Source organism: Spironucleus salmonicida, chromosome 7 (genome assembly GCF_000497125.1).
Source record: "Spironucleus salmonicida strain ATCC 50377 chromosome 7, whole genome shotgun sequence".
In the NCBI taxonomy this organism is placed as follows: domain Eukaryota; phylum Fornicata; order Diplomonadida; family Hexamitidae; genus Spironucleus; species Spironucleus salmonicida.
The window spans coordinates 1,317,145-1,340,609 of NC_090602.1; the positions used below are offsets into that span (position 1 = coordinate 1,317,145).

Genomic DNA, 23,465 nt, shown 5'->3' on the forward strand with positions numbered 1-23,465 from the left:
ATATTCCTATATAGCCAAAATGCACCAAAAGTTAACATTTCAGCAGAAATGCTTCCTAGCAATATTACATCCAATTACAGCAGTAAAGCTTACACTCACACATCATATGCATAAGTTAAACCTAAACTTTCTTCAATCATTTTTTTTCTACTTCACATCGCTAGAATCGCTATATTTCGCGAAAGAACATAAATAGGCACCACCACCACCAGCTATCTAACCGTTATTTTCATCGATTTTAACGGCATAAAGTGATGCATTTAGCATATAAAAACACACAGCACAGAGTGTACAATTAGATTAGCTAAAGGCAGAAGTTGTAGCGGTAGGTGATTGCTCTATCGTCGAGTTATGTGAATTTGTAGTGAAAATTCATGAAATTGATGATTTAGTTGAAGGAAATTTTTCATAAAAAGGGATCTAAATGGTTGCACTATTGCATGCGTTTACGAAGTGAGTTATAGGGGTTAGTATGAGTTATAATTATATATATGAGGATTAATAACTGTAGATACTTGTTTTTTAAATTTTTGCGTTTGTTGCTTAAGAATATGTTTTTAAATTTTTAATGAAAAGTGAAGCAAAACAGTTCTCAGTAGTCTACAAATTTGCTCCTGAATATCTCTTCCGCCCTAGTCACATCAATATCTGTGTCGTCGGCAAATTTGATTTTCTTTTCAACCTGTTCAGATTTTGTGATGAAATACAGCATTACGCCTACCAAAATAATGAAAGAGATGAACCAGAAAGCCTTATTAGAAGTAAGTTTTGGTGTTGTAAGCGTCCTAATTTCAACATAATCGTTAATTTTATAGTTAACTGTTTTAGTAAATTTATAGCATTTAGCATTAATGCATGCAAACAATTTACCAGACTTCACAAAAGAGCCTGATTTAGTTGCTATATAATAGTCATGTATTTGGCTATTGTTAAATAATAGTGGAATACTTAAAATAGCCAGGCTGAGAGTAATGTATATTTGTATCATCCTATTATTAGAGTGAAAAATTTATTATGATTAATCGTATAATAATATAATAAATATTTTTTCTTTTTAATATGCTTCGTATTGACTGTCGAAAGTAATATGATCTTAGAGACTACAAACTTTTATTTCCTTCTAGACTTGGTGTTACTATTATAGAATTAGGCCGTACTATAGTCTAAGCTGTGGTTATAAAAGAAGAAATCCCACCTACTGCTAAAAACACTGGATAGTTTATCATAAACTCACCGTTTACACACCAGACGTAATTTTTTGTCGATAGAGTATTGAGATAGCTCTTACCGCTATCAACCCTGCAAATTACTCCAAACAAGTTAGCTTACAAAATAACCCTCACAATCACCATTCTGACAGATGATGGATGCGCAGCTTCCGCAGCAGTCACCGCGGGATCCGCTGCCTTGCTTTCTTCGACTTTATAGGTATAATTCGTGCCAATTTGCGTATTTTTCGTCCCCTCTGCCGAATCCTCAGCTTCAGCTTCAGCCGATCCATCTATTGCCGAAGGTGAGCCGACGCTCATGATAGCCTACGACAAGTCTGGAAGCATTTTTATGATGATTGGCGACGCAACAAACTGCGAGGAGAGCGCGATTCAAGGCATGGGGGCCAGCGCGCTCAGCGTGCAAATGGAGGACGCCGTGCAGTCCGAAATCGAGAAGAGAAGGCGCGAGCGCAGGGCGAGGTACCTCATAAAGTGAAATCCAGCGCGTTCACTGAACTAGGAAGTACGATGCCGGGAGCATAACTTTTTGGCGCGCGAACTCGCTCGCCGCGCTGCCAATTTCGCAGAGGTTTTCGAAGGTCAGCCGGCAGTCCTGCTGGAGGCGAAACAGCAAAAAGCTGCAAAACGCATCGCCGGCCCCGACGACACTTGCGGGCTGCTGAATTTCGTCTATGAAAATTCGCTTTTTGCGACTTTGAAATTGAATTTCCACTCCATCGCTAAAAGTAGTGAAAACCGCCTTTCCGCTGAAATCCAGATTTCCGACCTTATCTTCATCTGACTTTTTGATGATTTTCACGAATTTCAATATTTAGAGCATTATGTCCGTCTGGAAATCGTTCAGCGGGGAGCGAAAATTGCAGTCGAAAATTAGGAGCGTTTCGGTGGCCAAAGATCTCAATAAGTGAAGGTTTTGAGCGTTCAAAATGGCGATTCCGCTTAAAAATACGATTTCTGGAAGACGAGGGAGTGGCGGCAGTATGAATTCAGATTTGTAAAAAGAGTAAACCGTCGTTTTTGAGTCAGAAAAGCCCACTGCTAAATTAGTTTTTTCTGTTTATTGTGGAAGTAGATTTATTTTTGCCTTTGTTAGTTGACTTTTTATGATTTGAGCCAATTAGTCATTTCCAAGTTATGTTATAAAAACATAGTCCGCCTTGAGATAGGTGAGATTGAAAGATACATTTAGACAACCGCCGCCCGGGGAACCGTTAATCTAGGAATTTTTGAAAATAATATCGTAATTTAGAGATCCAATAACGGTTATTTTCATTTTATAATAATATGATATTTAGTATTTAATGTGAATAAAATATAAATATTAAGAATATGTAATAAATAAAATTACTATATAATAATTAAGTTATATCAAAAAATCGATATTATTTTTAAAGAAGTTGTTTGTTGAGTTTTATTAATAAACAATTTAATTCTTCAATATGCTAGGATATTGATAAATATTATATACAATTACACACTATTATTTATAAACATAAATTTAGAATGTGATAGTGAAAATGGATATTATAATATGTTAGGTTTAAGTTTACTGTTAATGGTAAATTTAAACAATCATTTTATAATGATTTTAATTAGCTGAATATGAAACAGGATATATAGAAATTAGTAATAATAGTTAATTACTTAGCAGAATAGATTATGTGGGTATTTAGGAATTCAATCTTAGCGATGTAGGTTTCAAAATAAAATTATATACATATTTCAGAGTTTCGACGATAGAAATAGTAGCCTTTACTAATTAAATAATCAGGTATAAAAAGATATTATTTAATAATAATTTTTTTTAAAGTACAAATCACATATAGTATTTTTATGATAAAAATAGAAGTCTAACATTTAAGATAAAGATGATTATGCTATCTTGTCAGTATAGTGTAGGTAGAATAATAATGCAGCCTTAAAATATAATTTTATAAGCTACGATGTTTATTTAATTCTATTGCATTTAATTATAGATGTTTGTTTCTAAACAAAAGTAAACCTTTATTACTCTTATAATGCTAACTGGTAGCAATGCGAATTTATCAGAATATAAATATATTTGACTAAGCCCCCAAACATAATATAATCACTTTCTTTAGAAATTTTTCTTAATACTAGGTGCTGACGTTAATACAAAGCTATCTAGATTACCTTCGACCTAAGGAGTAGATCCACCAAGTTTTCCTTTTAATCTTTTTTAGTTTTTCAAATATTCCGACTCAGACATTGTAGAACTTCTAGTGAAAAATGATGAACCCAGGGATGTTTAAGATTAAGTTAGTAACTATGATACCATAATTTTTTGATTAGTTAAAACTTGGAGTTCAGTTTATGTTTACACGCATTTACCTTAACAAGCTATACTGTATAATTATTTTATTAATTATTTAACATCATTTGAAAGATTTTACTAATTTAATGTTTGTAAATATTATATTACTTATTAAGTATGTGGACAATAGTTTTCTTTTGTATTAGTCGATAAATCATTAAGCGTAAGGCCAGGAGAAAATAATTAGTTATTATTATAATTTGTATCTGTATTTGGTTAACCGTTGGCTAAGTTCTACCCAGGCTAACCGTGGGCTAAGTTCTGCCCAGACTAACCGTTGACTAAGTTCTGCCCAGGCTAACCGTTGGCTAAGTTCTACCCAGACTAACCGTTGGCTAGGTTCTACCCAGACTAACCGTTGACTAGGTTCTACCCAGGCTAACCGTTGGCTAAGTTCTACCCAGGCTAACCGTTGACTAGGTTCTACCCAGACTAACCGTTGGCTAAGTTCTACCCAGACTAACCGTTGACTAGGTTCTACCCAGGCTAACCGTTGACTAGGTTCTACCCAGACTAACCGTTGACTAGGTTCTACCCAGGCTAACCGTTGGCTAAGTTCTACCCAGGCTAACCGTTGACTAGGTTCTACCCAGACTAACCGTTGGCTAAGTTCTACCCAGACTAACCGTTGACTAGGTTCTACCCAGGCTAACCGTTGACTAGGTTCTACCCAGACTAACCGTTGACTAGGTTCTACCCAGGCTAACCGTTGACTAGGTTCTACCCAGACTAACCGTTGACTAAGTTCTACCCAGACTAACCGTTGGCTAGGTTCTACCCAGACTAACCGTTGACTAGGTTCTACCCAGACTAACCGTTGACTAGGTTCTACCCAGACTAACCGTTGGCTAAGTTTTTGTTAAATTAGTTCCTATTTATTATAACATTTTCTTCAAACAAATTCCTTTTGTCTTATTTGGAAGATGTGATAATAAAACTAGGTATACCATCAGAAACTTATTCCAATTTAAACTAAGTACTCATGGTTTCTTTTTACTTTTATTTTGTTTATTTCTTATCATTATGCTGATGCTTTTTTTATTTAGCTATAGTATCTTTAACTTTAGTCACCTCTAGTGCAGAATCCTCATTATCAATTACTTATTCTGTTTGGATTTAATTATCTTATTAAAGTATAATTTATTTTCCCTGTTACTATAGTTAAATTTCAAGTTACCTCACATCTTCATATAATTATTCTTATGTCTTTAAACTAGACAAATATTAAGAATATAGGTTATCAGTTTGATCGACATTAGCGATACCATCATCTGGTTTATATAGCATATTATTATTGTTTCTTTAATTAAGCTATTCTCTCAGATTTTAAATAATTTACGTATAATTTTTAACTGGAAATTTACTTAATGACAATATTTATTATAATTATAATTCATAACTAGTTATAATGCTTTCCTGCATATTACATTTTTGAATAAGTGTGTTTTGATTATTTTGAACTGGAAAAGAAATATTAAAATTAGAAATACTGTCTTGCATATACTTTAACAGTTCAATTTCTGCTGAATTTATCATTGATTAATAAATAGGAAGAATATTTTTTGGTTTTTCATGATCAGTGAGAGTGTTACAGTTTAATTTAGGTTCAAATAAAACATGCAATGGCCTATCTTATATTTATTTTCGCAAATTATAAAATATTTAAATGATTTACTTTTGAACACTTTATGAAAAAAAACTTTAATCCATTTTTTTATTATATTTATTATATACTTATATAAAATTAAAGAATTGTTATTAATAAAAACCTTATATATTAAATTACTTCATTTAGGTTTTGGATATCTAATAAATGTTCCGAGGATGTAAGGCATCTAAAAAGAACAAGTATATTGATAAATCTGTTACAAATCTATAACCTATATCGATAGAAACATAAACAGATTACTAAATCACAACATATTTAACATAACCATTATCAATATAAAACCCATTTTCTACAACATTTACAACAAGTTATCCAGATATTCAAGACTCATTTTCTGACCTTAGGAACTCAATATCAAATATGAAGATTAATATTTCGAATCTCGAAAAATCTAGTTTTAATACGTCGATGAGTCTCTCAAATACAATACAAACAGTTCACTAACTAACTACAAGCGACATTCCTTTATCCAGTTAAATATAGCGTTCTACAATCAGAGAATTATCAAATTCGCATTCTAATTCAAACTCGACATTAAATTCTTCTTCGAAGTCTTTGAGAACTGCATTTTCGGCATAAAATTTATCATTACATCTATCAAAAACAGAGGCAAATAAGGTCTAGAGAAAGTTATTTAAAATATCCTAGAATATTCATAAAAATGTAGACTTTGAACCTAATATTGATATTTAAAAACCTGATTCGCAACCTACGGAAATGGGGAAAAGTTTTCAGGGTATCATGGTTTAAAATCTCGAGATAATTTAAAATGATTGGAAAAGAGATCTTTTTAAATATCTCGGACAATAATTTGAAAACATTATAAAAGGACAAGATTTAGAATATTTTAACGGATTTTCTAATATTACTACTCTATCTTAAATTCAATAAGCAGTTGATATAGTCTAAAAATTTGATATATCAATATTTAATGGTCTTTCTTGCTTTGATAAATTTACTATGAAAGTTAAATTATTAACGACAAAAATTTATCTTTTAGAAGACAGAACTGTATAAGCAGCTGAATCTATTCTCATGATGCAGGATGGGGTAGTACCAAATTATGGTTGCTAAGGAGAATTTTTAGAAGGACTCAATTTGGAGCAAAGATAACTTGATATTGATCTTAAAGAGCTTAATGTGGTAAATATTGATAAATTGTGGGGGCGGAAATGATCAATTATATTTAATTATTATATGTTAAGTAAAATAAATAGTTAATGTAACGAATGGACGATTTATAAAAAATTGAAATAAAATACAAAAAGAAATATGTGAAATTTACCAGTCTAACTAGTTATCAAATAAGACTTAATGAAATCAAAAATGGGATAATTTAAATTGACTAAGAAAAACTGGACAAATTAGATAAAAGAAAATAGCTTATTCATAAATTAGAGTAGCTAAATAAACTTTCATAATCTGAGAATATGAGTTGCAGGAGTAATATAATTAATATTAAAGAAAAACATTAGAAAAAGCATAGATCTGGAGTAAAAGTTCTATAATAGCATAAAGCAGATTAACACGAATCGATTACCAGGTTAACCAATAAATAAAAACTGAATATTACTGACATAAAAATTGATGTAAACTGGGAATCAATTATTTTAAATCGAGAGCAATAACTTTATTAAATTGTTTAATTTTTTGTTTAGTGATTATTTAAATATGGAAATATAATTCATGCATGTTGTATCATATTGCACGTACGTAAACTGAGAAGAGACCATAAATAACTATATATTTTCCTATTTTTATATATAATAATATATTTTAACTGACATTATTATATAAATGAAGTCATAAGCAATTAAAAAACTTACCTAAGATTTAGATTGTTATGTCAGAAATTTAAGGCGATCATAGTTTCCTTAGATGAAAAATTATTTATTTGACCTTTAGGCCTCTAGTATTTATTAACACCCGAAGGCAATTAGTGTTATTCAAATTTTGGATTAAACAAAAATTGCTAAATAAACATTACCGTAATCATCTAAAAGTTATCGTGATATTATTCCAATTCAAAAATCTAAGTCACCTACTAAATCAGTACGAATATCACTCTCAGACTGGTGTAAAGTTATAGAAAAACGAGATTCACATTTGGCATAATTAAATATATTTATAGCATAATAATTTTCCAAATGATGTTTTTCCAAAACATTTTAAAAGTAATATTATTATAATATTATTTAACATTCAGTTTATAAATGATTCAAAATAAATAGATATCGACAGAATCATCTATTTTAGTTGATATGGATGGAACCCTTTATGATACATAATTTGAAACTAAGTTCCACGAAATTTATCCCAATATTAAACTTACTTAGTATCCATATATTCTCCATATTGCGGAAACTTCAATGCTCGCAGCCTGCAAGGCAAGAAAGATCATATTCGACCCATAGTTTTTCTTAGATGAAACTCCCTATCAACATATGCACTCACAAATTAAAAAGTTCACCAACGAGTAAAAGGATGTTTTCATTTGCACACAGCCTGTTTAAACCTATACAGCACCACTTGCAGAGTTTCTTAAAGTTGCTCAAATTCTCAACAGTTTTGGTTACTAATAGTCTACTAAAATATATTTTGGGGCAGATAAAACAGTATTTAAAGGTAAGTATTTGATAGATGATCACCCAGATTTTACTGAGCAAGAGGCTAGAGCAACTTGGAAATAAATTATGGTAAATTAAGAATATAATTCTAAGAAAACTAACTCACGTAGAATTGGCACCGAATCAGTAGAAGCTGATATTAAGTAAATATTCATGATTGATAATATGTGATGATTTTTTCACTTCTTAATAGAATTTTATATTTCATCAGACAACAATACGAGCTTGCTAAAGTCATCCTTTGTTAAATAAATACCTTTTGCCGTGTATTATATCTCTCCATTTTTGTCTTCGTATGTTTTTCTGATATCAATATATTTCTATTCTTTGATCTACTCATTTTTAACTATGAGATTCTTACCTAAGTCTATAATTTATTAGTTTAGTGGAGTATTTTCCTTGAAAATCTTGCTTCTCATTTATAATATAATAATAATAATAATATAATAGTATCACACTTCAAATTTACCAAATATTCTACAAAAATCTTAAAATCCAATTTCCCCATTATACTAGTTTATCATTTCTTGTATTTCATCTCTATCTACCTAAACTCCCATCGATTCTAATACGAATTTAATTTCTGAAACACCTACATAACCATCACAATTTCTATCAAATGCTTTAAATATCTCTCTCCATTGCTCTTATTTAGGATGATTTAGTTTGGAATCGGCATAAATTCTGGTATATTATGTAAAATCAATGAAATCTTCTTACATAAGTATATCTTTCATTTCATTCAATTCTTAAAGTGTGGGCTTTAATGAGCATGTATTCATTACTTTTTCAATCTATGGTAGAGTGATCTTACCAGTATTATTAGGATCGAATACTCGGAATGAGTCTCTAATTTCTTCTAAAAAGTCAACCAATAGTTCTTGCGGAATATCGTCCATTTATTAGAATTTTTATAGTATTATTATATATTTTATACAATATTGCGATATAGTTTATTTTATATATTTATCATTATAATTATATAATAAATTTTCCGTTTAAATTCTTTTTGCAGTTCCCTTTCTTTAATGATGAATCTTCCTACCCTCTCAATACTGAGGATAAAATGAAGCCTATCTGATTTCTAATTATATATAATCAAACAATATTTTCACCTTGTATAATTCTCTTTTCATACTAATCTATAGCCTATCCTTTCAAACGTAGGAAATATTCTCTTTCTTTAAGCTAAAGTCTACCAACTTCTAGATTACATGCATCACCAAAAGCTTCTAAACTTATTTTAAACAAAATTTCATCTCTAAGATGCTTAATTAATTATTTAACACGTTTTAGTTTGGATTTTTATATCTTAATTCTATCTTATTTTTCTTATACTGCTTGCTTCTTAAGTTTCAAATATCCCTATTAATCTTGTAACTTAAATTTTTTAAGGGTCTATTCAACAGTTTCCCCCTAAACTCCTACGTCAGTCTATTCTTCAGTTTAAGTCGAGATTGTATTTGCTTAAGGACTTGAGAAATCTGTTATTTATAGTTAACTTCCGCTCAGTTGAGTAAGAAATATATATTTTTGCTACTCAATAACCTATATTCTGTATAGATCATCTCTTGAATTTAGATATTATGGAAATGGTGAGATTGTAAGATATTCATAACCTTTATCAAAAGAAAACGAGAAATAAAAGGGAATAGAATATTGTAAGTTTTAGTCTGATTTATATCCAAATGAACTAGATTTGAATAACTGGATAACGTCGTAATTTTCACTTAATGAAATCGTATATGAGGCTGGTGCAAAAAGTGTTTACTATATGATGAATGTTTTATAAAAATGTCTTTTAGACGAGGTTAAGCCGACCAAACTTTAAAGATATAAACTTAATTTTTCATTTGTAATCCCAGAGTAATCTATGAAATCTTAAATAGATGGTATTTCAACTGATAAAGAACAAATATTATTAGGATGCTAAATTGACGTAACAAATATATTTTATATAAGGGCTACTGATGAGTTTACAGTATTTAGGTGCTAAAATGCTTCTTTATTTATGTTTATAAAACCGATAGCTGAAGACTCGAATGATATAGGAAGAACTGACATTCTTGAAGCGAATTAGTTGGAATCTGCAAACGGCGTGAGACGTGTAATACTTGAGCCCTTTGTATCAATTGTGGTACAATTATTTAATTGAAGTATAATTTATATCTTACCCGGCGATGTTTTTTCCATTGGGGACCAATTAGAATAATTTTAGTTAATCAGCGAGGAAAAAGGTTTAATAATAGTATTATCAACACAATGAGATAATTCACATGGCATGTTGAAAGGTTTCAAAGAGTTAAACATAGACCATTATCCTAGCAACAATTTCTCTAAATTAACCAGATGAGTACTCTGATTAGAGATATCATACTATTATGTCTACATGGATTGTTAATTTTTGAAGAATACTAAAATATCGATATATTCAATTAGAGAATTGCTAGGTTTCAGTCTTGGAATATTAAATGATAAGTTTAAAGAAGAGTTTTCTATGTTATATTTCTCCATGGATATGTAAATTTATAGTGAAAATAATGTAAGCTATATATTTAATAGTTAAATCATTATATGCAAAGTAAAATGATCTTATTAGTCCGCATATTATAATTACTGGGTAGATACAATTGGAATATATTATAATTATCCCTCTTATAGAGGCACCTGCTAAGAATAATCCATAAATTAAAAAATAACAGATTAGGGCTGTAATATTTGTTGAGATTTAGGTAAAATCCATTCATGCTGTTGATAATTCAATAATGGAAAAGATATATATTTTAAATTGAAATCTTAACAATATTCTTTGTAGAAAGTTTTCAAATTCATATTAATACCTTTTTCCTAAAATGTTATTTCGGAAATATTAGAGATGGACGATAATTTAAATTAATATTCATGTAAAGTTATTACTAACTTTTGCTTTTATTCATACAAAGTAAATTATAAAAAGTAAGAAAGATCTGATAAATTAAAAATATTAGGAATTTTAAAATCAAATAACTGTTGTTTTAATGATAAAGGAACTATTATAGAGTTAGATATATATGGTATATTTAAAGGATTAATATTATCAGAAATGCATAACTTTAGGTTTATTTGATTGCATTGAGGATAAAGAGTTAAATTCAGTGAGTTGAAGTAGATTGTAAATTTATTCATTATTTTTATGACTGATTTTAACAATATAATAAATAATAGTATAGGGTTTATTCAAAGATAATGATTTTATCTGCTACTGCAAATCTTTAAACTAATTGATAATTTAAAATATACGATAATTAAGTTATAAATATAAATTAAATATATATAACAATAAAATGGAAATTTATATCTCTGTAATCGTAATCATAATATGTTGATATCTAAGGTTGTACATATTCAACAGCAACATCAATTTATATATATTTGAGAAGATCATTCGAAAGATACACTCTACGCTAAGCAGTAAGACTCATCCGTACTAATCATTTGATTACCGAAGGAGTGAAAATAGCAAAGACATTCAAATTCTGAAATTTCTATTTTTAATTAATTATATATAATATTGGTCTCCTCTAAAACAATTAACTAATGATCCCCCTGTTATATCTCACTACACTTAAACCGCACATCTAATACCCTCTGATGAAACAACCTAAACATTAGATTAAAACATATATAGCATAATAAATTAAGAATGCTAACGTACCACCATCTACTACTCCACCGTCAGTTCTCGTTGTACCAGGTTTTGCGGACTCTGATAATGCTGATAGAGGTATTGCAGCATCTTTAAAAACAGTAGCAGCCACAATAGATCAATATGATACTATTATTATTGTAGGTGCCCATTTTCCAGACACGTGCGGATCATCACCACCGTCTCGACCTTTGACCGCCTGGTGGGGGGACGAAGTGGAAACTTCATTAGGAAATTTTGATGTGGATGTTGATTTACGCGCAAAATTCGGACGATCAACTGGTTAAATATAACAAGATAACATCACAGATGAGTTGGTTTCGGAAAGTAGTTTTTACGATTAAATTTTCTTGTGGACACGTGCTCTATTTCCTGATAAAAAACCTAAAACTAAAGTCCTTCCATTGCTCATTCATGCCACTTTGCGCGATTAAGTATAGTTTTCGGCTTAAGTGCTTAGCGATAACTTATTTAAGCCAGCCGAAGGCGGATAATATGGAGTCGCAGGTGATGGCAAAAGATACTTGGTCATCATACCTATTTAGGTATCATAAGGATTGGAATTATATTAAAATATTTATATTGAGAATATTTTGCTAGATTTAACGTTTAACAATAAAGTGCAAGATTTTGAGTAATGGCTTTATTATTTGACTGGTAATACTGGAGCTACATTCTCTAAAACTATTGCAAGCTAGATTTTAGTTGTCAGATTAAGTTAATTAGCTTCTAGGGCAGTTCCTCACAATAAACCGACTGATCCTAACTGGGAATGGCGAATGTTAGATTATTATACAACTTATGATAGTTTAATGGATATACAAAAAATGAAGGATTCAGATTATATTTCTATTGACGAAGATTAATTAGAAAAAACAAGTAAAGTTTTCACTGAAGAGAACGACTCTCCAAAGGGGCATTATATTTATTATTCGATGTCGCTTAGTTTAGAACCCCCTCTGCATTAATCATAGACAACAAAAGGCAAAACTGCAAAAATGCCAGTACCAGTTTCTTCACCTGAACCGTTTTCTTAGGGAGCTATGAATGAGCTAATGATTGCTGCTCAATTAACAATGCAAGGGAAAAAATATAATAAAAAAGAAGAATTCTAAAAGTATAAATCGCTGTTGGCAAAACCTGCTCCATTTTCAATTAGAGTATATGTTCTAGCAGATCATTCACATGAGTAGTAAATAATTAACGATATGATTAAGAAAAACGTTTTTAATGATCCTAATCACATTAAGAATTTAACAGGGTGTTGTGAAGAACGTGTTTTATTTGAAGAGAAAATTGTGAACTTCTTCCCTAACGAATCTGTTATTCAAAGTGTAATTTCTAACACGAAAAAATTATATTAGGAAAAATTATCATATTCTTCTTTAAGAAAATTCGAGAAGCAGTTGTAATAAAAGTATAAAGAATTAGTTGCATCTGGTGATCTTCCTAAGAGTAAATTAAAGGAGTTAGACTTTAATCTTAAACAAAATTTAATTATTGAGATCTAGGTTTTCCACTCTTGGGAGTATACTGAGTTATTTAAGCTTACAGAAGCTAAAGGCTCATTCATTACCCTTTGGGATGGAAAGACCGCAGTATGTGAAGTGCCTGATACTAGGCCAGGTGTTCCACATATCATATTCTTTAGACTAACCCAGTGTTCTCTTAAGGCCGGGTTAGAGCCATGGGATTGGTAGCGTGCAAAAGTTCATACTTATTCTCGTACTCGCTTAACAAAGCCAGTCTGGTAATTTGTACCTAAAGATGAACTCTGATTGATTTTAATTATTCTACTAAAATTTATAACCTCTCACTCAGTTCCAGTCACCTTATCCTGCTTCTTGTGGGTTAGGGCCGCCTGCCTGCTTTCTCATGATAACCTGATCAACTCTTAAAATACTGCACGCAGCGTCACATCCAACACGGATGGCCCAGTTCTTAACGGCATAGCTATCGTATATGTGTTTTTCAGAGGGATTAATAAAATCATGGTCAGATTCAATATCTACACCTCTGATGTTACCTTTACTATATTCAGCAATTAGGTTATTAACAACAATGTCAGATTTCTGCCCGCTGGTCTCAGCCAATACTCTAGGTACTACTTCTAAAGCTTCAGCAAAAGCTCTAATACCGTATTATTCTAAACCAGTTGTATTCATTGCAATTTTCTTTAGTTCAGCGGAAAGAGCAAGTTCAGTAGCACCTGCGCCTGGTAAAAATCTACCATCTGTCATAGCGGCCTTAGCTACGTTAACACCATTGCCTAAAGCTACAGCAGCATCATTTAAGAAGTTGTCTGTGGCAGCACGAATAACAACAGTCGAAATAGACTTAGAACCTTCATCTTTAACGATTAATACTTTCTTGTCACCAATTTCATCTACATAAAGTTCTTCAGCTGCACCTAGTACGGACATACGTTCAGGAAGTCTGCAAGTTGTCATAAGCTCAGCATTAACAGATAAAGCAAAACGACGCACTTCATACTTAGATGCAATTTTAATAGCCATCATGCCATATTTATTACAAAAATGAATAGCAAGTTCATGGAAATTATATTGAGAGACAAGAGTAGTGATTCCTGCATTTTTGAAGCTTAAAATCAATTCTTCATATGCTTTTTCCTCAGAACTATTTAAGTTCTTCAAGTCCTCAGCATTTTCGAGTAAAATGGTACCTTTGGTCTCAGTTTCTCTAAGTTCAACGGGGCATCCAAAAACAGCAATCTTAGTATTTGTTTATTTGTTAACACTACCTCTTGGAAGAGCAGGAACGACAAAGCCTTTAACTACAAAACTATCCTCAATACCACAACCAGCTACTTTAGCAACCCTGACATGATCAGGATTGAAATCACCGTCCTTAGTGATTAAGAAAACGGCATCTATAACAAGTTTGGCAATAATATCTTCATAACCATATTACTTAGCGGAAACAGCAGATTTAATGATCTGCGATAGTTTTTCACGGTCATCCGACTTTGCAGTTTCTGTGATAAGAGATTAAAGAAGATCAGGAATAAGCGACTAAACTGTTTCGTATCCAGAGACAATATCAACAACTGGAATACCTTACTTAAGAAGATTTTCGGCATTGTTTAGGAGTTCACCGGCAAGTGAAATAACTAAATTAGTGCCATCACCATATTCAAGAGCTTGATTTTATGCTGCCATAACAAGCATTTTAGCCGCTGGGTGACGAATTTCTAATTCTGATGTAAGCTATGCAGCGTTTTTGGTGATGATAAGCTTTTCCAGATGTGTAACAATCATTTTGAAAAGGCCTTAAGGCCCCATTGAAGTTCTGGAGATAGACGCAAGCTCTCGGCATGCATTAATATTACCGTATATGGCTTCATCTGTACCTTGGAGATTTCTAGTACCACCTTTTAACATAGATTAAAGACCGACTGTTGGTACTGACATTTGAAAGGGTAAGGAAATTTTTAAGTAAATTAATAAATATTAAAATATAATAATATAATTAAAACTCAACTGTGGAAAATAAATTTTATATCAAAATTCACTGCTGTCCATTTGATCTAAAAGATCCATTAATTACGTCCTCTATTATCCCTATACTTCTTATATGTCATGGATACTTAGCTCATCAAATTCATCATCCGTTTAGTTTTTATCTACTTCATTGGAATCATTTCTCACTGTTTAATCAGTCGATAAGAATCTGTGCACCAACAATTTTTCTTATTCAATAGGATATTACTTTGTAGAATCTTCTCTAGCTAGTTCTAGCCCAAGATTAATATCACTTTCTCCAAAAATTGAATCTAGTTCAGTTTACGTTTAGGATACATCTATAATAATAGGTCTATTCATTTTATCTTGCCTTCGTAACTCATCAATTGTTGGAAGAGCGATGAATTTACTTATATTTTCATTACCAAAAGAGTTTTTGACCAATTTCTCATGAATAACCTCATTTTATGCCAAAATTTCACCAAATTAAATATTAATTTCTTTAAATTCATCTTTTAGTATTTTTAAGAGGTCAAGATCGCCATTTACACTTTCAATCTCTAACCCGCATGATTTTTATTCCAAAACATCATATAAATCACCATCAACCTAAAATAATTCCTTTCCACCAATAACTTAGGTTAGGCCTCTCTTAAATAATTATCTTTACACTATTTTTTCATCTATACATGCTCTAAATACCATTTTATACACTATAACTTCAGATTTTCCACCCAGTCTCCATGCTCGTGCTACTGCTTATTCTTCAATTTATGGATTCCAGTGGGGACTCACAATGATTACTCGCTGAGCAGCCTATAAATTAAGCCCTAATGCTCCGATTTTCATAGAAAGAACACATATAAATACATCTTTATCACTTTGGAATCTTTGTTATAGAGCATCACGTTGCAGAGATGGTATCTCTCCGGTAATTAATAGCGAATTAAGAGATGCCTGTAATGTTTTGAGAGTTGAAATATTCTCTGCAAAAATAAGAGTTTTAAGATGTTTAGTGGCAAAAAAACTAGCCATTTTGATAATTATTGCTAATTTTTAAGTTTCTGTGCATATTTTAAGCTTTTAGATTTATGAAAAAACATGATCTTAATTTTTGTTTTCAATCTAATTTTGATACTCTACTCTATTTGGTAAATTTGCCCATACAATTATTTCTTGTTTATTTGTAAGTTTCGATTTAATTTGATTTTTGGTAAATCTAAGCATAATTTCTGCTAGCTTTTCTGCGATGCGCCGTTCACACTCCATAGAAAGCTAATCTGGTGGATTCTTTTCAATATTCTTTATATAATGTTTCTAAAATTATTTTTGGTCTCCAAAAAAATTAGGGACAGCAAATTAAACAATGGCAAATAGTTCTGTTAATGAGTTCATTATCGGTGTACCAGTAAGTGCGATTTTAAAAGCTTAGTGAGGAAACTGGGTAAGATGTTTGAAATTCTATGAATTGGTATTTTTTAATTCAGTAGCTTCGTCTGCTACTAAAATATCAAATTTTAAGCTTACTAATAAATTAAAATTTCTGATCACGGATTAATAAGATGAAATAATAATGAGCTAGGTAAATTTAGATGCATTCGCTAAAATATCTAGCTTTTATTTTGCAGATCCATCTAAAATTAATACGTTAACATTGTTGCACCATGTTAAAATATGCTACTTCCACTATATAATAAGTGATTTTGGTGCTATAATGAGAGCCTTTTTGATCTAACAGTTAGCAAATTAAATATATAGAAAATGCGAAATAATAACAGTTTTTCCCAAACCGGGTTCATGACCTATTAAAACCCCTGAAGGGGCAAAATTGAGTTGATTTGCCATGTTTAACGAGTATTTTTAAAATGTTTAATGGTTCGAGAATGATATATTAATAAAATTTACAGTTTATTTTTGATATGAAAATAAAGAATTAGCTTACTAATTTACTAGTTCTAGTAATTTTGTTTATACTGACATTTTTAATATAGTTATCTACTAAAATATATAATAACTAATATAACTTAAAGTATTAAAATTAATATTAAGATATAATTTTTCAATAATAATTTTATCTCCCTAATCAGTTAAAATAAAATTTAACTTTATTAACATATAATTTATGCATTATATTGTGTTTACCCACTCCTTAATGTCAGATATTGAGAAGAAGATCGACGATTTAACAATTATAGCTAAAAATGCTTCTAATAAATAGGACAAAGACTTACTTGTCTAAGTAATGCGCTAATTAGTAGACGTACGTGCAGTTCTTTAGTAGGCTTAGATTAAAGAGAATGAATTAATGGAATCAAATGAGTTGCTAACTAAAGAAGTAACATAACTCAAAGAGACTATTTTAAATAGAGAATATTAAATCACACACTTAAGCAGAAATTTAAAAACCTATATGGAAAAGGATGAGGTCAAATGATTCAAATAACTCTATTATATCATTATAATTATAATTTATGATAATAAATTCCTTCCTTAAAATGTCACTTCTGCTTCCAGGTGGTAAAAAGAATGCTTATATTTAGAACAATCTTCAAAAAATACATACCATTTTCCCTGATGGTTCAGAATGTATAGAAGAGTTTCATACCACAGAATAACTATATGTCAGCAGAAAATGGAGGAAAGTAGACCAAATGGGCAGATTATCAGACTGGTCAGTAGAAATTGGAGAAGTAGAGCAGAAAAAAGAAATTTTCACTGGATTATTCGAATCAGCAGATACTCCAATTGTCAACCGCTTAGATTCAGAAGGGTATTATATTTTTAAAATAACCAACCTACCACCTCCAGAGTCGAACTACAGAGTAGATGTTGATGCCAAGGACCTTATTATTAGGACCACCAACAAAAAGTACTTCAAAAAGATCCAAATCAACGACTTAGAGTGGTAGAACATCCCCCTCGTGCAGCAATTTGTTAAAGTAAAGCACCACAATAACTGCCTAATGGTTTTCTACTAGAAGCCCCCTGGTATGGTCCAGTTTGAAAAAGCAGCACGCCAGGCGCGCCTCCAGGGCTTCTAAAACAAGAAGGAGGGTGAGTGCCCGGGCCAGTGATAACTTTCCTCACTCGTACGCCTGCATCATTATTTTCAGCTTCGCCAGCCTGCTCTGCATATTGCTGAGCTCTTGGAACGTCGCGGACAGCAGCCTGCGAATTTCCTCGACCTCCGCTTTCCGCAGCTTGTAGTCGCCGGTTTTGCTCAGATTTATCGCGTCCATGCGCCGCTTCAGCCCATTTCGCTCCTGCTGCACTCTGTATATTTTCTCCTCCAGGAGCCGCCGCGTGACGCCGAGCTTGGCCTTTTCCTGCATTTTGGCCTGTTTCGACGTTGCTTTTGGCTTCTCGGGCCGGTTGCGCAGGATACCGCACTTCTCGTTCACGCGCTCGAACTCACGCTCGATTTCAGCGCTCAGCTGCCGCTTCTGGACTGGGCTGAAGACGCTCGGATTGAGGCTCTCGAAGTCGACCTCCGAGAAACGCAGCGGTGTCGCGGAGCGCTGCGAAGCACCGAGATTCGTGCCGTACTTGGTGTTGAGCTACGCCTGCAGGCCATCACCTGGCTGGTTCGCCTCGAAATCGACGTACTTGACGCTAATTTTCGACGCCGGCCGCGCTGCGAACACGGAGTCCACCTTCACTGCCTGCTTGAAACTAGCATTTTTCTGCCCATTCTGGTCGAACAGGTCGATCTGGCAGTTCACGTTTCGGTCCTCAAACTCGCACTGCGTGGAGGCCATTTGCTTGTCGGAATCGAGTTTTTGAAGCCAGGTCGATGTGTACTGCTTTTACGACAGAATAATGTTTATGTCCTTGTTGTTCTCTTTTTATGTTATTATATTAGTCACGAACGGTGTCAGCGTTTCGTCGTTGATGTTTGAGAGCTATTTGGTGATAATCTAGTTCTAGAACGTGGTGAGCTCAACTGACCGTTCTCGTAGTGTACTGAATTTCTACTGTTCCTGCTTTATTATATACTCTGTTTTCACTATTTGCTCTCGAAGGGATGACTCTTACTAGATAAAACCGATTTTTTGGTAAATTTGGGACTGGCACTGATTTTCTAGGTCTATGTGCTGGTACTTGAAATTTTCAACAAGCTGCTCGCGTTTCTATTGGTGGGTTTTTTCAAGTGTTAAAAGCTGCTGCTTTTCAATTTGAAAATTATGTAGTAATTCATGTTGCGATTTGATTTTTACGTTTAGCTATGTGCTATAATTTTGGTAAAAATCTTCATTTTCTCTTGCTAATTCTTAATTATTTAGATCTATTTATTCTACTTTTTTCTTCAGCCGCTATACTCTTGTTTCAGAATTTTAATACTCAGAAAGTCTCTATTTTTTCATTGATTCCAACGCTTAAACTCTTTCTTTAAGCTAAATCATTTTGAGTATCAGTTCACCATGCAAGTCGTTAGTATATGCTACACGGTCAGCCGCATGTATTTTATGATCCATTTGAAAAATAGAAATTATAAAAATATTATTATATATAAATATTCACTTTAAGTAGTTAAAATAATTAACATGTAAATGGTTTCAAATCAGAATGTAAATTGTTATAAAATGGTCTGGTTCATCAATTATCACTCAATCTGCTGGATGGTGAGTTAAACACCGGCGGGGTTCTTGCAGGTCTTGAAGAGTTCTTAAAGTTCCTCAGGAGAAGAAGTAACGTTGAATGTTCTCTTATATAAACGGAGTTCATAACGATCCCATGTATTAGAACCATTACCGCAAGGGGATTTACGGGTGGTGATAGCGAGTCTTTTAACGGGAAGTCTAGTAGCACCAGAAATCTTGACATTGCAACCTTCAGTGCTCTGCTTGAGTTTACGGCAGAAGTTTTCTACAAGAGGAAGGTCCTTAGCGACGAGGACTAATTTGTAAGTCAAAGTTTGGGATACTTTCTTATCTTCGGCCATGGCGTTGGAGTGGAAATAGCAAAATGAAATGGAAAGTAATATATATTAAAAATGTATAATAATAGGATCTGAAAGGGTATAGATGCAATATGTATAAATTATTAAAAAAATAAATATATATTTAATCATAATATCTAAAAAAGATAATCTTAGACATTTATAATAATAATCAAATACCAGTTAAGTATATATATAAACATAAAATATTGTAGAAAGTAACTTAGCATATATATATTTAATTCTAAATAAATCCACATTAACTTTGATAGATGATAATATACTATTAATACGTTAAGTGTATTCAACATATTAACAAAACAACATATAATATATAGATAGTTGTATTATGTATAATCAATTCCGCATTTATGGACGGTGATTGTTTACAATTAAAACAAAATCCAGGTCCTGGTACATACGCTATTAAGTCAGTGATGGGCGATGGATGTAAATTTTCAATGGCTTCTAGAACTAATTTTAATGATCCTATCGCTGCAAAAAGAACTCCTGGTCCTGATCCAGGTGCATATTCTATTCCGTCTACTTTTGGTAAAGGTAGAGCTTCAACATTAGCCGGTAGAACAAATTTAATCGGAAATAAACATGACGGCCCTTCTCCAAATGCTTATTTACCTAGCCCAAATCGAAGCACAAAAGGTTGTTAACTCGCTGGTAGAACAAAACTGCCTGGTTTGGAACCTATGAATATTTCACCAGAACCTGGTCATTATAATATAAAATCAAACTTTGGTGATTCTAGAAAAGTATCTATGGCGGGGAGAACTAATTTTAATGATTTTTATAGCACTAAAAACTCTAATTAAGTTAGCCCAGGATAATATGATGTGGCTCATAAAGTAGGCGCAGACTAGCCTTCATTTAGTATAAAAGGAAGAATAGCTCAAGATGATACTAAAGCATAATAAAAATCACCAGGCCCGATTTACAACGTTTAAAGTACATTTGGCTCTGGTCCAAAAATATCATTAGCTGGAAGGATACCCAAAAGTGGTCTTGTAATATTAGATTGAGTATTTTTTAATATTTTATTTGTTGTCAAAAATAGATAAAGCTAAGTTCTTATATTTTATTCTTTTCCCAAATTGTCTAGGCTAAATTATATTATCTAATTATTATGGAAATACTTCGTATCAACAAGCTTACCACCATTTATTCTTATTTTTAATTCTAAACTCTACAAACTACATACTCTCTCAATTTAGCAGACTCATATTAAGAAATTTTATGTAAGATTACAAATAATCGTTATAATCTATTTTGAAGAAATAAATCTCAATTATTGTTAAATTAGTCTCAAAATTAAATGAAGCACATAATATTACTAGATGTATGATGAAAAAATATCCATATTCAACTCATCCCCGTTTAATACACTCATCCTAATAACCTAACTAATTCTAGTTCTCCAAACTCCTCCATAGAGTTACCTCCAGTTTTTGCTAAAATTTCCGCCAAATTTTCGTCTATTTTTGTTAATTTTAATCGTAACTACTATAGAGACTCAACTTCACTAGCAGTTTCTTCTGCACAGATTTTTGATTTTTAGGTAAGCAAATATTGTTATGCAAGAAGAAATAGCTCTTTTTTAGCAAGGGAAAAATTTGTGATTTTAGCTGCTTAAATCTATGATTATATTTCGTCAATTTATATCAGTTATTATTTTAGTGTTAGTTTTGCCTGTATCGCTTGATTAATAGTTGATTACATTTATTAGAATGTGGAATGGTTCTATAATAATATTATATAATAATATATAAAACATTACAATTTAAAATATCATATGGAGTTATTTAAAAAACTGTCAATATATTATAATTAAAATTAAATACACTGAAAAATAATTCTTTAAAACTATAGTCATTTATAAGATAAATAATATAACTAATTGATGCCTATATAACAAATGATAAGTGTAATAATGTTTAAAAGGTATTACTTAATATGACAATGTAGAGAATCTTGATATTACTTATAAAGTATACTGGTTTTTGAAAATATCATTATCTTCTTAAAATTCATTTTCGTATTAGTAAGGAACTAACTATATAAAATTTCATATATATATCATACTCGTGGAATCTATAATTGGTTCTGTTGTTTCAATTATATTTAACTAGGAACAATATTATATAGGCACAAAAAATAACAAAATATAATTATTAATATGATATTTAGTTATTACTAAATAATAGTAATAATTTATGATATAATATCTTAATTTTAAGACTCTTATAGTTGAAAAATATAAGCCATATAGTCTTATTTAGGTCATAAATGTTAAACAATTATTTATCATATATTAAACATTACTTTGAATGATTTAATTGAATACAGTAAATATTATCTTACATAAATTTTCGACAGATATAAAGCGAACGAATATAATGAGACACGCTCTTAAAACAAATTATAACTAAAAAGCATATTAGAATTCTTGACATTCTTAACATAAATTTTATTGATATATAACATATATAATATTTAATTCATTATCTGTCGAAGTAATAAATCCTTATAAATACTTTTCATATTTATCTACTTTTTTATTTTATAATAATATATATTAAAGATACTAAATAGCTTGAAATGGATATTTCAGGCTTTTTTTATTAAAGATTAGAATCACCTCCTAGTCAGCATAAAATGGTTAAAACTCCTATATAAATTTTATTAGATATATCTAGGTAGACTATTTCTGATACATTACTAAAGCTTAAATAGAATGAATTTCGATTTGCTTAAAAACCACTTAATTCTGATTCTAAGACTTACTTTACAAAAAGGTAAGCAATTTAATTTGAGTCAGAATTAATGTAAGGACTATATGATGTACTTCGAAGATTAAAAAGTGTTGGGTTTCAGGAAACTGAGCCATAAACTTTATAAGAGATAATGGCTAGAAGCCAAGTAATTTTGCTATAAAATTATTGGTAAAGTGCTATTGCATTAGTTATTTAAGAGTGTAGAGACGCTATGCTAATTGTAGAGAAGACTCGCCCTAAAACTCATTATGAGTATTTTGAACCAGAAGTATTAGATGATTATTGGAGTCAATAGGAGTAGTAACTGACAGCTTAAAGCAATTTTTCAAACTAGCTTTAAGAATATGTGCAGGCTAGATAAGTTTAGCAAGATATTTTTGAAATATAAAAAATCTAAGAGGTATTTGTAGAAAACTTATAGTCTTAAGGAGATCAAATTTTAAGAATTTAAGATATTAATTTGTAAAGCGAGGAGACACTATAATAGGCAAATAAATATTTAATTCGGGCAAAGAAAAACTTAGAAGACTCAACTAAAACGACTGTTGTTTTGATGTCAATTGCTATTGCAGGACTATGGTATTTAGATGCTGTCAGAAAGTGACAACATTATGATTATTTTGTATATTTTAGTGAATGATTTGCTGTTTCTTATAAGTGAATCAAATACAAAATTTAAGACAAATTAATTACATATTATATTTTAATAA

General features: G+C 31.2%; 21 protein-coding genes across 21 annotated transcripts; 10 read left to right on the plus strand and 11 right to left on the minus strand. All coding sequences in view use genetic code 6, as the record gives it.

Moving 5' to 3' along the window:
• Positions 1-19: 19 nt before the first annotated feature.
• SS50377_27562 (uncharacterized protein) lies at positions 20-457 on the plus strand (the record flags this gene model as incomplete). Its single annotated transcript, XM_067911347.1, has 1 exon — positions 20-457. One exon carries the CDS (start codon positions 20-22, stop codon positions 455-457), a length of 438 nt encoding a protein of 145 aa, XP_067762034.1.
• A 135-nt stretch (positions 458-592) lies between these two features.
• SS50377_27563 (Transmembrane domain-containing protein) lies at positions 593-988 on the minus strand (the record flags this gene model as incomplete). The annotated part of the gene is made up of 1 exon (XM_067911348.1): positions 593-988. One exon carries the CDS (start codon positions 986-988, stop codon positions 593-595), a length of 396 nt encoding a protein of 131 aa, XP_067762035.1.
• A 71-nt stretch (positions 989-1,059) lies between these two features.
• Positions 1,060-1,707, plus strand: SS50377_27564 (3' exoribonuclease family protein; the record flags this gene model as incomplete). Its single annotated transcript, XM_067911349.1, has 1 exon — positions 1,060-1,707. One exon carries the CDS (start codon positions 1,060-1,062, stop codon positions 1,705-1,707), a length of 648 nt encoding a protein of 215 aa, XP_067762036.1.
• A 12-nt stretch (positions 1,708-1,719) lies between these two features.
• SS50377_27565 (Fructokinase) lies at positions 1,720-2,505 on the minus strand (the record flags this gene model as incomplete). The annotated part of the gene is made up of 1 exon (XM_067911350.1): positions 1,720-2,505. The coding sequence occupies one exon, from the start codon at positions 2,503-2,505 to the stop codon at positions 1,720-1,722; it is 786 nt and encodes a 261-aa protein (XP_067762037.1).
• Positions 2,506-3,321: 816 nt separating this feature from the next.
• SS50377_27566 (High molecular weight glutenin subunit-containing protein) lies at positions 3,322-4,854 on the minus strand (the record flags this gene model as incomplete). The annotated part of the gene is made up of 1 exon (XM_067911351.1): positions 3,322-4,854. The coding sequence occupies one exon, from the start codon at positions 4,852-4,854 to the stop codon at positions 3,322-3,324; it is 1,533 nt and encodes a 510-aa protein (XP_067762038.1).
• Positions 4,855-5,380: 526 nt separating this feature from the next.
• Positions 5,381-6,412, plus strand: SS50377_27567 (uncharacterized protein; the record flags this gene model as incomplete). The annotated part of the gene is made up of 1 exon (XM_067911352.1): positions 5,381-6,412. The coding sequence occupies one exon, from the start codon at positions 5,381-5,383 to the stop codon at positions 6,410-6,412; it is 1,032 nt and encodes a 343-aa protein (XP_067762039.1).
• A 53-nt stretch (positions 6,413-6,465) lies between these two features.
• On the plus strand, positions 6,466-6,897 carry SS50377_27568 (uncharacterized protein; the record flags this gene model as incomplete). Its single annotated transcript, XM_067911353.1, has 1 exon — positions 6,466-6,897. The coding sequence occupies one exon, from the start codon at positions 6,466-6,468 to the stop codon at positions 6,895-6,897; it is 432 nt and encodes a 143-aa protein (XP_067762040.1).
• Positions 6,898-7,449: 552 nt separating this feature from the next.
• Positions 7,450-8,034, plus strand: SS50377_27569 (5'-3' deoxyribonucleotidase; the record flags this gene model as incomplete). The annotated part of the gene is made up of 1 exon (XM_067911354.1): positions 7,450-8,034. The coding sequence occupies one exon, from the start codon at positions 7,450-7,452 to the stop codon at positions 8,032-8,034; it is 585 nt and encodes a 194-aa protein (XP_067762041.1).
• An 8-nt stretch (positions 8,035-8,042) lies between these two features.
• On the minus strand, positions 8,043-8,282 carry SS50377_27570 (Transcriptional coactivator p15; the record flags this gene model as incomplete). The annotated part of the gene is made up of 1 exon (XM_067911355.1): positions 8,043-8,282. The coding sequence occupies one exon, from the start codon at positions 8,280-8,282 to the stop codon at positions 8,043-8,045; it is 240 nt and encodes a 79-aa protein (XP_067762042.1).
• A 33-nt stretch (positions 8,283-8,315) lies between these two features.
• SS50377_27571 (Calmodulin) lies at positions 8,316-8,762 on the minus strand (the record flags this gene model as incomplete). Its single annotated transcript, XM_067911356.1, has 1 exon — positions 8,316-8,762. One exon carries the CDS (start codon positions 8,760-8,762, stop codon positions 8,316-8,318), a length of 447 nt encoding a protein of 148 aa, XP_067762043.1.
• Positions 8,763-8,961: 199 nt separating this feature from the next.
• SS50377_27572 (uncharacterized protein) lies at positions 8,962-10,695 on the minus strand (the record flags this gene model as incomplete). The annotated part of the gene is made up of 1 exon (XM_067911357.1): positions 8,962-10,695. The coding sequence occupies one exon, from the start codon at positions 10,693-10,695 to the stop codon at positions 8,962-8,964; it is 1,734 nt and encodes a 577-aa protein (XP_067762044.1).
• A 744-nt stretch (positions 10,696-11,439) lies between these two features.
• On the plus strand, positions 11,440-13,326 carry SS50377_27573 (uncharacterized protein; the record flags this gene model as incomplete). Its single annotated transcript, XM_067911358.1, has 1 exon — positions 11,440-13,326. One exon carries the CDS (start codon positions 11,440-11,442, stop codon positions 13,324-13,326), a length of 1,887 nt encoding a protein of 628 aa, XP_067762045.1.
• A 39-nt stretch (positions 13,327-13,365) lies between these two features.
• Positions 13,366-14,979, minus strand: SS50377_27574 (TCP-1 chaperonin subunit theta; the record flags this gene model as incomplete). Its single annotated transcript, XM_067911359.1, has 1 exon — positions 13,366-14,979. One exon carries the CDS (start codon positions 14,977-14,979, stop codon positions 13,366-13,368), a length of 1,614 nt encoding a protein of 537 aa, XP_067762046.1.
• A 90-nt stretch (positions 14,980-15,069) lies between these two features.
• SS50377_27575 (SNF2 family helicase) lies at positions 15,070-17,010 on the minus strand (the record flags this gene model as incomplete). Its single annotated transcript, XM_067911360.1, has 1 exon — positions 15,070-17,010. One exon carries the CDS (start codon positions 17,008-17,010, stop codon positions 15,070-15,072), a length of 1,941 nt encoding a protein of 646 aa, XP_067762047.1.
• A 172-nt stretch (positions 17,011-17,182) lies between these two features.
• Positions 17,183-17,464, plus strand: SS50377_27576 (uncharacterized protein; the record flags this gene model as incomplete). Its single annotated transcript, XM_067911361.1, has 1 exon — positions 17,183-17,464. One exon carries the CDS (start codon positions 17,183-17,185, stop codon positions 17,462-17,464), a length of 282 nt encoding a protein of 93 aa, XP_067762048.1.
• A 61-nt stretch (positions 17,465-17,525) lies between these two features.
• On the plus strand, positions 17,526-18,104 carry SS50377_27577 (DPCD family protein; the record flags this gene model as incomplete). Its single annotated transcript, XM_067911362.1, has 1 exon — positions 17,526-18,104. The coding sequence occupies one exon, from the start codon at positions 17,526-17,528 to the stop codon at positions 18,102-18,104; it is 579 nt and encodes a 192-aa protein (XP_067762049.1).
• Positions 18,105-18,113: 9 nt separating this feature from the next.
• SS50377_27578 (uncharacterized protein) lies at positions 18,114-19,505 on the minus strand (the record flags this gene model as incomplete). The annotated part of the gene is made up of 1 exon (XM_067911363.1): positions 18,114-19,505. One exon carries the CDS (start codon positions 19,503-19,505, stop codon positions 18,114-18,116), a length of 1,392 nt encoding a protein of 463 aa, XP_067762050.1.
• Positions 19,506-19,633: 128 nt separating this feature from the next.
• SS50377_27579 (Ribosomal protein S20) lies at positions 19,634-19,972 on the minus strand (the record flags this gene model as incomplete). The annotated part of the gene is made up of 1 exon (XM_067911364.1): positions 19,634-19,972. One exon carries the CDS (start codon positions 19,970-19,972, stop codon positions 19,634-19,636), a length of 339 nt encoding a protein of 112 aa, XP_067762051.1.
• Positions 19,973-20,340: 368 nt separating this feature from the next.
• SS50377_27580 (SHIPPO 1-like protein) lies at positions 20,341-21,003 on the plus strand (the record flags this gene model as incomplete). The annotated part of the gene is made up of 1 exon (XM_067911365.1): positions 20,341-21,003. One exon carries the CDS (start codon positions 20,341-20,343, stop codon positions 21,001-21,003), a length of 663 nt encoding a protein of 220 aa, XP_067762052.1.
• Positions 21,004-21,367: 364 nt separating this feature from the next.
• SS50377_27581 (uncharacterized protein) lies at positions 21,368-21,700 on the minus strand (the record flags this gene model as incomplete). The annotated part of the gene is made up of 1 exon (XM_067911366.1): positions 21,368-21,700. The coding sequence occupies one exon, from the start codon at positions 21,698-21,700 to the stop codon at positions 21,368-21,370; it is 333 nt and encodes a 110-aa protein (XP_067762053.1).
• Positions 21,701-22,636: 936 nt separating this feature from the next.
• SS50377_27582 (Syntaxin 18) lies at positions 22,637-23,359 on the plus strand (the record flags this gene model as incomplete). Its single annotated transcript, XM_067911367.1, has 1 exon — positions 22,637-23,359. The coding sequence occupies one exon, from the start codon at positions 22,637-22,639 to the stop codon at positions 23,357-23,359; it is 723 nt and encodes a 240-aa protein (XP_067762054.1).
• Between the last annotated feature and the right edge of the window lie 106 nt (positions 23,360-23,465).